This window comes from Colobus angolensis, unplaced genomic scaffold, assembly GCF_000951035.1.
Source record: "Colobus angolensis palliatus isolate OR3802 unplaced genomic scaffold, Cang.pa_1.0 Scaffold4, whole genome shotgun sequence".
NCBI classification, from domain to species: Eukaryota; Metazoa; Chordata; class Mammalia; order Primates; family Cercopithecidae; genus Colobus; species Colobus angolensis.
Window position 1 is genome coordinate 9,884,513 of NW_012117376.1, and position 11,800 is coordinate 9,896,312.

The 11,800-nt window shown below is 57.4% G+C and overlaps 1 protein-coding gene across 1 annotated transcript; it reads left to right on the plus strand.

Moving 5' to 3' along the window:
* Positions 1 to 252: 252 nt before the first annotated feature.
* SDC3 (syndecan 3) lies at positions 253 to 11,514 on the plus strand. Its single transcript, XM_011955491.1, has 7 exons — positions 253 to 414; positions 1,002 to 1,039; positions 2,002 to 2,085; positions 2,274 to 2,391; positions 3,839 to 4,452; positions 6,419 to 6,710; positions 7,629 to 11,514. The coding sequence occupies exons 3-7, from the start codon at positions 2,074 to 2,076 to the stop codon at positions 7,793 to 7,795; spliced, it is 1,203 nt and encodes a 400-aa protein (XP_011810881.1). The 5' UTR covers positions 253 to 414; positions 1,002 to 1,039; positions 2,002 to 2,073; the 3' UTR covers positions 7,796 to 11,514.
* Positions 11,515 to 11,800: the final 286 nt, after the last annotated feature.

An 11,800-nucleotide genomic window follows, 5' to 3' on the forward strand; every position in this document is an offset into this window, starting at 1 on the left:
GTGTGTTGGGGGTACAGAGGCCTCCTATCAGGCATGGGAGGGTTATGTTTACCTGGAGGGGACACAGTGAAGGTCAAGGAGAAGCTGGCAGCGTCCTGGGGCTTTTGGATTCAGTTCTCCTTTAAGGGAATGGCATGGATAATTATGCTCATTATGATGGATTATGCAAATGCAGAGGTCGTTTGGGGGTCAAAGGCTGCTTGTCACCCTCCTCCTCAGGCATTCTGTGACTCTTAAGGCTTTCCCTGCTGCCTCTCAGGCTCCGTTCCCCACCCCTCGTTCCTCTGTCCCCTCTGGGAGTTGCAGCTACCAGCACCCCCTCTGTAGCGTTCCTGCGAAGGCCTCACTGAGTCCCAGTGCCCGTGCCTGCAGGTCCCAGGTGTCCTTGCATTAAGTTCCTGCTGAGCATCCCAGGTGGGCTCAGGGGTGACCAGGCCATTCCTCCCCCTGCCATCCCGCCTTGGGGGTGCTTGCTGTTCGGAAAGAATGTGCTCTTGGAAGCAGGTTTGGAAAATGACTGAGGTGGCCCCTTCCCCAGCCTTGCCTCATCAGCATGAGGCTAAATTAGGATGTGTGAGTTCTCCCCCTCTGCCTCCCATCTTTGCCTTCTTTCCCTCTCTCGTACCCCCCAGCCCACCCTCCCCATCTCTGCACCTCTGCCCCCTGGCCTCCCTCTGTCCTTGCCTCTCTGTCCCCGTCTCTGTCTCCACCTCCCCACTCCCTGCCATCCTCTCCATTCCACTGTGATCTCTCCCTCTCCTGCACCTCCCCATCTCTGTGGGGAGCTGCAGCTCCTGGTCCTTAGCATGGAGAAGATGGTCGTCATGGTAACGGTTGTCATGTCGATGGCTACTGAGCTGGGGATGAATAGTATCTAGGTGAGTGCTACCTGAGTGGAGGCTGATGGGTTTCCAGGAGGCTCGATGCTTGTCTCTGAGCTCAGAGCTGCACGGCAGGCCCAGCATCTCCTGCCCCATGCTAGTGGCTGTTTGTACCCGCAGGCGTGCTGACACGCTGAGCCCTCTGTGGCTGCTTTTAGGTGAGCATGTGTCAGTGTATGTCTGTGCATGTGCTGTGTCTCTGGGGTGTGTCATTTCAAGGGTCTATGTGGCTTGGGGGTAGGTCTTTGGGTTTGTACAGGCTTTTCTTGAAGCAGGAGTTTAGGGGCTAAGTGGCACTGGTCACTGAGGAATTTTGGGGACTCCCTTGTTTTGATACCCACATTTACCTCAGTTGGGGGCTTCCAGGGACCACAGACCTCTTAGTATCCCTCCTCCCAGCTAAAGGCCTCCAAGCCACTGCCCAGCCTGCTGGGAAGGATAGAAAGACAGTGAAGACAGCCCTGGCAGGGGCAGGAGCCGGAGCCTGGGTCCCTGCTCAGTCCCCATTCTTCTGTGTGACTTCAGGCTGCTTGCCAGAGAGCTGGAGGGAGCGGGGACTCTGGGTTGGCTGGTTCAGGTTGTGGAGGGAAGTGGTATGGGGAGCTCTAGCTCCTCCACCGTGGGTGTTTGTCTTTCTGGGCAGAGGGGAGCTGAGGAAAAGTTGGGCCCTACTGCTCTGAGCTCCTGGAATGTCTAAAAAGGAGGAAGACCCAGCAATTCGTCACGGGAGCAATTAAACTAATTGTTCCACTCCATGACTCACTGGTAGAAAGTAAATACTGATTAATTCATTACTTTGAGACTGTGTGTGTGTGTGCGTTTGGTGAGGGGCACCTCCTGGCTCCCTGCCCTGGCTGGGCTGGGTAGGGCTCTGGAGCAGGTGGTTGAGGCTGGGGATATGAAGACAGGACTGAGATCCTCACTCTGGCTTTGTATCAACTCCAGAAGGGGGCCCATCAGTGGCAGGGGGTGAGAGGCTGGGCCCCAAATGCAGGGACCAGTCCAGCCCTCCCCTGCTCACACACACCCCAGGGCTCCCCGCAGCCAGTCCAACATTGCAGCTGCTCAGAGACCACCTCAGACCTACTGAACCACTGAATTTAGTTTTCACAATATTCAGATGTGCAGTCAAGATGAAAAATGACCAGCTTCTAAGAGAAAGTCATCAGCCAGACACTGAAAGCCTTCTGGGATGGGGCCCCAGGTGACCTGCCCCGCCCCACCCCACCCCGTGAATTATTCACACACACGCACTTTCCTTCCGGGTACACACAAGATCTCTGTCACCCATGTGGATGTCAGTCGGCCCACAAGGGCACTTGTTGCGCTTCTGGGCACACCCAGCTGCCAGTCTCAGGTGCCGAGCCCTGTGTCCGCCTCTACCTTCCCCAGGCCCAGCGCTGGCGCAGTGAGAACTTTGAGAGGCCCGTGGACCTGGAGGGCTCTGGGGACGATGACTCCTTTCCCGATGATGAACTGGATGACCTCTACTCAGGGTCGGGCTCGGGCTGTAAGTACCCCCTTCCCTACCCCTGCCTGGTGGCAGTGACCAGTCTGTATCCAGTCCCTTCTCTGAGCAGCCCATGGGGGCTTGCTTCAGTGAGGCAGGGGGCGTTTACTGTATGGGTCAGACAAGTTCTTGGGCAGGATCCCCAGAACAAGAAGGGCAGAACATCCTCCTGGGGACGGAACCAGGCCTGGGAGGACCTCAGAGCCCAGGATGCCCAGCTCTCCAGGGTCCCCCGTCTGCATCTCTATGTGTGCTATGTGGCTCTCTCTGCAGACCTTGCTTGGTTTGGGTGGTCCCATCAGGTCCAATAAGCTGTGGCCAGTGGTGGGGTTAGGGCTGTGATGAGACAGGGCAGGTGCTTCAAGTGGTGCCTGGTTTGGCTCCGCCCTGGGGAAGGGGAGCCAGGCCAGGTGGGTCTAGCAGAGTCTTGGGAGAGAAGGACGCTGGGAGCCCCACTCTGCCACATAGCAACTGTGCGCCCCTCGGTGCTCCCCCTCCCTGAGTCCCTGTGTTCTCACCTGCGGATAGTGAGAAATACGCCTTCCTCTCAGTGCCTCTAGGAGGGTTTGGGATAGGAAGTTGGAGTCTGGCACAGAGGAGGAGCTCTCAAAACAGTAGCAAAAAGACGGTGGCTGAGACTGGGCCCAGTGAGGGCCTGGGCTGGCATCTGAGGAGATGGTACGGGGTCTGCACGCCACAGAGTTGGCTCCCCACAGCCCTCGCCTCTGGTCTTCCCTCCTTAGCCCAGTCCTTTGAGCCCCTTTCAAATTATTCTTTGTAAAACCTATTTCTGTCGGGTCACATCTCTACTCGCAAAGCTCCCTGGCTCCCCTCCCTCCTGCCTGGTTCCGAGCCCAGGAGCTGGCTGTGGCTTCTCCCTCCCGCTTCGCCTGTCTCATTTCCTCCCAAGTTCCTTCACTGTCCCGGCTTTGCATCAGCCAGATTGCTCAAGCAGTTCCCCTGCTGCAAGGGCTTCTTCTCCCTCTTACCCTCTGCCTGTGCCTCTGGGGGGAAGCCCTTAGTGTACCACCCCTGCCTTGACCGTGTGGTAGGGGTGCCTTTGGGGTCTGACTCTTCCCAGAATGCCACTCCTGTGTTCCCCTGCAAGCCCCAGCAAGTTTTGCAACCAGAAGCGCCTCAGTTGCTGCTGCCTGGATTCAACCTCATAGAAGCTGTAGGTCGGGTGGGCAGGAATAGTCAAGGAAGGCTTCCTGGGAGAGGCGGCCCCCAGAATTTTTGACTTGGCAGAGAGAGGTTGGGGAACATCAGCAACTGGCCACCTCTGGCCAGGCTGTGCCGTCCTCCTTTCTCTCATCTTTTCTGGGAAAATTGGGCAAAGAGAGGGGGTTGGGAGACCTAATCTTGATGGCCATTGCTTACCTGGGATCCTCATGCCCCTCACAACCACCCAGCTCCCTAGCTCTCTCCCTCTCCCCCACCCCCTCAGACTTCGAGCAGGAGTCGGGCATTGAGACAGCCATGCGCTTCAGCCCAGATGTGGCCCTGGCGGTGTCCACCACACCTGCGGTGCTGCCCACCACGAACATCCAGCCTGTGGGCACGCCATTTGAAGAGCTCCCCTCTGAGCGCCCCACCCCAGAGCCAGCCACCAGCCCCCTGGTGGTGACAGAAGTCCCGGAAGAGCCCAGCCAGAGAGCCACCACCATCTCCACTACCACGGCTACCACTGCTGCCACAACAACAGGGGCCCCGACTGTGGCCACAGTGCCTGCCACAGTGGCCACCGCCGCCCCCAGCACCCCTGCAGCACCCCCTTTTACGGCCACCACTGCTGTTGTAAGGACCACCGGCGTACAGAGGCTTCTGCCTCTTCCACTGACCACGGTAGCCACGGCACGGGCCACTACCCCCGAGGCGCCCTCCCCCCCGACCACGGCAGCTGTCTTGGACACTGAGGCCCCAACACCCAGGCTGGTCAGCGCAGCTACCTCCCGGCCAAGAGCCCTTCCCAGGCCGGCCACCACCCAGGAGCCTGACATCCCTGAGAGGAGCACCCTGCCCCTGGGGACCACTGCCCCTGGACCCACGGAGGTGGCTCAGGTGAGGGTGTTGAGAAGGGACAGGGAGGAGGGCAGAGGAGGGTGGGTCAGGGGAGGGATGAGGAGGATGGAGCTGGACAGGACTGAGGACCAGAAGCTATAGAGATGGGCCAGACAAAGTGGGGGCAAGGGGCAGGACCAAGGGACAGAGATCAGATGGGGAGGAAAGAGGGACAGAAAACGAGGGCTGGGGTGGTTGGATCCTAATGGGATGGGACATTGGTGGGGAAGGAATTGGGTGAACGTGTGCATTGGTGACAAGGCAGGCCAGGCTGAGTGTTTCGGTTGAGAGCATTAACTGGGCAGTCTGGTAGCTGGATTAGAATCCTTCCGTTGCCACTTCCTCGTCATGGGACCTCAGGCCAGTCCCTGATCCTTTCTATACCTCCGATTCCTCATCTACGGAAAGGAGAAAACAATAGAATGTGTATCATTTCATTGTGAGCATGAAGTCTGCTGACTTCCACAGTGCTTAGAACAGCGCCTGGTGATGGTGCAGCCACTAGGTTCTCAGCTGCTGTCCTCATCACGGTTGTTAATACCATGGGTCTGAGGGTGGTTAAGAGCCGGCTGTATGAGAATGCATCACTTGCCTTGTGGAGGGCTGCCTGGGTGTGGCTCAGTGCTCAGCACTTTACCTGTGTTAGCCCCAGCCCTCATGCCCACCCCATGGGCAACACTGTGGTCATCTCACTTTACAGACGAGCAACTGCTGGCGCACAGGGAGGTGAAGCCACTTCCCAAGGCTCTGCAGCCAGCAATGGCAGTCGGGATTTGAACCCAGGCAGTTGGCGCCATAGCCAGGCAGTCTCGCAGGGCCAGGGTTGCATGTGTGTGCATTTGGGATATTCTGGATGGGGCAGGGGAATTGACGGGAAGAGGATGAAGATGTCAGGAATGCCAGGGATGGATGAATCCCAAGGACGTGAGAGAGGTGGTCTGGTCCCTGCTGGGTGCACTGAGTAAGACGGAGAGGTGGGAACATGGACTGGGTGCCAGAGCCCTCTGCAGCTGGCCTCACTGAGGAGGGCCCTTGGGCTGTGGAGCTGCCCTGGGGTCAGTGTCTGTCCCTCTGACTCCCCGGCCAGCTGCAGCAGGATGCGGGCCCTTCCCTCGCCTCCTCAAGCAGCTGGGGCAGCCTGGTATTTTCACACAGACTTGGCCAAGCAGGAAGGGGAAACAATGATGGGGTACGGAACCCAGGAGAAGGTGCACAGAGCCCAGGTTGCTGGAGGAGCCGCTGTGCACGCTGTGTACACTGGGGCACTGCTGCAGCCTCTCTTCAGCCTGGACACCAGGCCCGCCTTTCCGTGCCCACCTTTGAAGTAGCGACATCCCTGCTCCAAATGGCTCCCACAGCCACCACTTTGGTTTCATGACTCCCAGCTCTGATCCTGCCTCTGAGTGGTGGGAGCCCTAGAGATTGTCAGTCACTGAGCTGGTTTCCAGGACACCTGCCCCTGAGGCCATGATGCTCTGCAGGTTTTGCTCTTGGCCTGGCCTCCAGGCTACAGGAGGCTCCCCTGCCTTAGGCATGAACCCGGACCAGGCCCACATCCATAGCAGCTGCACCCAGCAGTTCCCAAACATCTTCTCGGCAGGAATCCCCCGAGGATTGTTACTAAGACCGCTGGAGGGGACATGATGGGGACAGGATGTGGCCAGAGCAAGAACAGAGGCAGTGTGGTAGTGGTTAGAAACACAGACTCTGGAGGCAGATAGATCTAGATTTTAATTCTGTCCCCCACTTACTAGTTGTGTGTCCTTGGGCAGGTCATTTACGCTCTGAACTGACTTCCTGCTGTGTAAACTGGGGACATTGTTACACTCCTTCGTGGGGATAGTGAGTAGCACAGTGCCTGGCATGTAGGGAGTGCTAAGTGTTAGCCCCCCAGGGCAGTAGGATGGTGCTGGGGGGTTATGCATGCATGTGTGGTTGTCCTGGGCTCATGCCACCCTCTCTGCAGACCCCAACTCCAGAGACCTTCCTGACCACAGTCCGGGATGAGCCGGAGGTGCCGGTGAGTGGGGGGCCCAGCGGAGATTTTGAGCTGCCAGAAGAAGAGACGACACAACCAGACACAGCCAATGAGGTGGTAGCTGTGGGAGGGGCTGCGGCCAAGCCATCATCTCCACCTGGGACACTGCCCAAGGGTGCCCGCCCAGGCCCTGGCCTCCTGGACAATGCCATCGACTCGGGCAGCTCAGCTGCTCAGCTGCCTCAGAAGAGTATCCTGGAGCGGAAGGAGGTGCTCGTAGGTGAGGAGTGGGGTCTGGGCCAAGGGGAGCCTGGGAGGATCCCAGAGTGAGGCACCTGGCTGGGCCTCCGATTGCCTCTAGGAACCCAGAAAGAAGATCAGGGCGTGGTTTCCTAGGAGCCAGATAGGAAGGAAACCTGAGAAGTCAACCCCCCAGGACCTGCCTTCTGGCTCCTCCCGACTTTTCTCCTTCCCAATATCCAACCCTGACTTCATGTCCATCTCTAGGCCTTTCCTCAGTGCCCTCTGACCCCTCCGTGGACTCTGACTTTGATCCCTGCTTTCCTGGGCCACACTGGCTGATGTGTGGGACCTCACTTCCTAGATGCTAACCTCTGACCCATCCTTCAGCTTGACCTTCCCCAATTTTTGACCCCAGTCCCTGTGGACCTGCCCTGGCTGCATCTAAGGAGTCTCTGGACTCCTGGTTCAAATTCTGGCTTTGCACTCAAGGCAAGGTACTTCACCTCTCCAGCCTTCCTTCTGTTCATCGGTAGAATGGGGATAGTCATTTTGCCCTTAATCAATTCTAAGAGGTACATCTGTTCACATGTTAACTCTTCTGTAATTGGGGTATGTCATATTTAGTTAGCAAAGTTTTTTCTTTCCTAGCAGTTATAAAATACTGGGGCATCTTATGACTGATGGCATTTTAAATTTGATGAAGCCCTCAGATAACCCCTCCCGGATAGGGCTGGTGTGAGGGTTCAGTGAGTTAGTGTGTTGGGCAAATAGAATGCAGCCAGTGAAGGCCTATAGTGGTACCCAGTGCTGGTAGTAGTAGTATTGTCTCCATCTTCACTCCAACTCAGATCCAGGACTCCCAGCCCTCTCCATACCCTGGCCCCCACCCCTGAGGACCCTTTGCCCTGGTTCTACCCTGCCTCTGGGCCTTGACCTCTGCCCTCTTCCTCCACAGCTGTGATTGTGGGCGGGGTGGTGGGCGCCCTCTTTGCTGCCTTCTTGGTCACACTGCTCATCTATCGCATGAAGAAAAAGGATGAGGGCAGCTACACGCTGGAGGAACCCAAGCAGGCGAGCGTCACATACCAGAAGCCTGACAAGCAGGAGGAGTTCTATGCCTAGTGGAGCCACAGTGCCTCCCTGCAGCCTCAACACCACCCTGCCGTCCAGTCCCCAGCCTGGCCCCACCAGCCCAAGCCTGGGACTGGGCCTGGAACCTAGCCCCAGTTCTTCTCTGCCCTCCCTCCCAAGGTCTTCCCAGGCTGCCAGCCTCACACAGATCTTCCCCGAGGAAGAGGGGCTGCTGCCATCTGCCCCAGACTGTGTCCTTATGAGCTCATCTCTTGTTCCCCTCATCCCTGCCACCAGTCTGGGGCTTCAGGACCTCATGTCAGATGGATGAGAGGAAGAAAGCTCCTGATTGGCTGGTGGTGGAAGAAAGGATGGGGCTTGAGATAGGCCTGAGCCCCAACTTGGCACCCACAGGGCTCACTGAAATCTCCCTTTTGGGGCAGAGAGGCACTCAGACTGATTTCCAGGACAAACATTTGGTAAACACAGCCCTTGAAATCATCTAGACACTCACTGCAACCTTTTGCTCCTATCCCAGGGCCTCTCTCTGCCTGGGTGAGAGGGTATCCCTTGTCACCAGCCTGTTTTGTCCTGGTCTCTCTGGGGTTGTTGAATCTCTCCTCTTGCCTGCCAAGTACACATGAACCCCAGACTTCATTTCTTTCTGCATCTTCCTCCAAGAAACAGCTTCCTGAGGGTGCTGGGGCAGCCATTGGTGAGGAGGGGCTGCTCCGATGTCCCTCCTATGAGGAGACTCTGCACAGACACCATTGCTCACACTGTCACACATATTTTCACGCAGTCACACACAAGACAAAAGCATGCAATGACAAAACCATACGCAATCCTGACCGCCCAGCCAATCAAGACATATCACAGAACACACACATCCTTCCAAGAATGTTTATCCTCATGCATCACTTACACACCCCCAGACACTGCAATGCAAGTCACTAGTCATGGTCACATGATAGTGACAGTGTGGCCTCCTCCTACCCCCAGTACACCTACCCTCTGGCACCACACACATTGTCTCCAGCTTTCAGGCTCACTGGGGAGGGTGGATTTGAGCCGGAACAATCAGCCCATATTGGGTCCCCCTAAGTTGCCCCGTCATACTCAGTCCCATGCCATGGTGCCCACACCAACCATGCAGCCACCAACCCCAGCCAGTGTCAGACATAATTCCATGTGGATGCACAGTCTCACTCCACATGACCTGCTCTCAATGCTGGAGGGAAACAGGCAGGCCCTTGCCTTTCTTGGAAAAAGTGTGGGGCCACAGCCCTTTCAGGGCATTGCACACAGGTGGGCCTGGCCTCACCCCTACCTTCTTCCTCCCCACTACAGTTGGCAAAGGGGGAGGTTTGGGGCCAGACCCCCACTGGCTGGCAGCCTGGGGGCTCCTCTAAGGCTGAGGAAGGAAATTTGGCCCCAGGTTGTTGGGGGGTCTTGGGTCTCCCAGGACAGAAGGCCCAGGGCAGGGAGGGGGCATGTGGTTGGGCTCCTTTATCTCCCTGTGTCCCCTTCCTGCTCTGAGCTAGGGGGCTGACTCTGCCTCCCAGGACACAAGTCTCCAAAGTGCCTGTGAGGGCGGGCCCTCCGCACCCTCTGCCCTCTGCCTGGCCAGGCCAACCTCAGCCCACCTGCCCAGAGGGCCTCCCTGTGGGCACCCCCTCACCTATTTGACCAGACAGTTCTGGCTGCAGCTTCAGGGGCCATGGCTGGAAGCAGCCCCTGCAAATCCCTCAGGCCCTGAGGTCAGGGTTCGAGGGATGAGACCAGGTGATAGTGGGGGAGGGGTTACTTCCTTTGTTACCTTGCAAGTAGGGCTATTTCCATCCGTATTTTAAATGTGGGGTCACAGATCTTTGGGGGAGGGCGTGCTTGGCAGGGGGCCTCTTGGAGCCAAAGGGATGTGGTGTGAGTTGTGACTGGCTGGCACTCACACTGCCACCCCTCACCCACAGCCTAGATTCAAGTCAGGAAGGCAAGTTTTCTTTCAGGGCCCTTCGCAAGATGCCCTGGCAGCAGATGTCTGCAGGATGAGGGGTAGCAGTGTGTAGGCAGTGAGGGTGAGGTTCCGGGGGCTGTCCCATAGCCTGTCTTTTCCAGGCTGGGCTCCATCTTCCAGTCCCAAAACCCTCCTTCACAGGGCCCAGAGGCTTGCGAGGAAGCCAGGTGGACCCAGCCTTAGAAGAGTGGGAATGGGGGGCCCCCAATATCTGGAGGGGGTGGGTTGGCCTCAGTCATTTTTGGAGCAGAAGGACTGGGTCCTGGGGCCAGAGACCACAAGGCTCAGCCTCCCTACCCTGCTCCCTGGGGTGCTGCTGTCTTGGAGACCACAGCTCTGGTGAGACGGCCTGGGCAGGCCAAGGCTGAGAAACCAGGGAGGATAGAGGAGAAAAGGGCTTGGGCTCCCAGCCCCAGAAGGCGCCAGACCTTGGGCGGGAGACCCACCAGTTGGTGTAGGTTCTCTGTAGGGCTGGAGCCCATGGTTGGGGTGGCCCCAGCAGACCTGGCTCCTCACATCCTAGGGGCTGGCTTCTGATTTGCGGCTTGGGCTCCTGGCACTGGCTCTTCTCTTCTCTGTGTCCCTAGCATTTGAGAGAAGAGGCCAGGGGCCTTGTTCATGAAGCCCTGGACCCAAGGCAGATGTCTAGGCTTTATCCTTGTGAGGTTGAAGAGTCTGACCAGCCCAAATCTGCCCTGGCCAGCCTGACCAGAGCAAGGCAGTACGAGAGAGTTCAGTGAGGACCAGCTAGGGTTCTCCAAGGTGCAATGCAGATGCAGGGCCCTCATGTACCCTACCCCTGCCTGCGATGGGGTGTTCTGAGGGGCTTTGGCATTTGCTGGAAGCACAGCGAGTTCCAAATGAGAGAGAGCTTGTGTGGCTTGACAGCCTTTGGGGCCTTGGCTGCCAGAGCACGAGGCAGGCCAGGACGTGGAGAGCCCAGGCCCTGTCTCCAGGGGGCCAGATGGGGCCTTGCCTGAAAGGCTGGTCTCCTTGATTGCTGGAGGTGTGTGGGTGGCAACCAGGGCTGGGCAGGGCTTAGGGTGTGTGGACCAAACCCCTCTAGGGTTGGCAGAGCCGCCTGTCAGGCCTCCAGGTGGGGGCCCTTGGACGCAGGGAGCAGACCCTCTGCCTCGCAGGGCAGGAGTAGCTGCCTCCTGGGTTCTCTGGATTTCTTCTCCCAACAACTACAACCCTGGACTTGCCTTCCCAGGCCTCTTGCCTGTAAATAGAAGCCCGCAAATTGTACAGATTTACAGAGGCATCAAGACTGGGCCCTGGGAGTCGCCATCTGAGAGCCGATGGCCCCAGCATCCCCCAGGTGCCTACCTGGCACCACAGTGACCCTGGCCTCAGCGTGGCAAATGCATGTAAATATTTTTCGTAGGCGGCGTGGCTCCAGAGAGCCCCCTGAAGACAGTGTCCCTCCCTCTGGTGAGTCCTTTCTCCTGTACAGAACTGGCCTGGGGTGGGTGGGGGTCTGCCATTCCCTCCCCTAGGCCTTCCCTGCCCCTTCTCTCCCCTGTAACCTGTTTATTAACTGTACCTGTCCTGAGTTCATGGCCAAAACATTAAATAAGGAAAAAGACAGTGGAAAAAAGAGACCAAGGTGCCTGCCTCACTGCGGGTACTCACCTGTTCCAGCCTTGTGAAGGAACTGGTTTTGTTTTTGTTTTTGTTTTTTTTTGTTTGTTTGTTTTTTAACACTTCCCGTGCTGTGCCCATTTATAAGAGGAAATAAAATTAAGCTGAAATGTTGTGCTGTGTCCAGAGTATGAGATAAATATGGTTATTTGGGGAGGGCAGCCTATGGCTGCATCCTGGGCCCCAGCCATCTTCCCCCATCAGAGAAATTGAGAACCAAGCAGGGAAAATGGACTAACAGCCCCTCGTGGGAACCATTATGGTAAAAGCTGCTGTTGGTTGCGAGTGTCCAGGAAACCACGGAGCCGCTGCGGTGAGGCTGGGGTGGGGGCTGTGGTTGGGAGGGGCCAAGCAGTGGTGAGAGGGGCCTGTGGTTCACCCCCAGGGGAAGAACTCTG

Excerpts from the sequence above, each read along its gene's own strand:
- SDC3 (XM_011955491.1), top strand. Across the intron at positions 2,392-3,838 it reads CTCAGGGTCGGGCTCGGGCT|ACTTCGAGCAGGAGTCGGGC; the intron begins GTAAGTACCCCC and ends CCACCCCCTCAG. Across the intron at positions 6,711-7,628 it reads GCGGAAGGAGGTGCTCGTAG|CTGTGATTGTGGGCGGGGTG; the intron begins GTGAGGAGTGGG and ends CTTCCTCCACAG.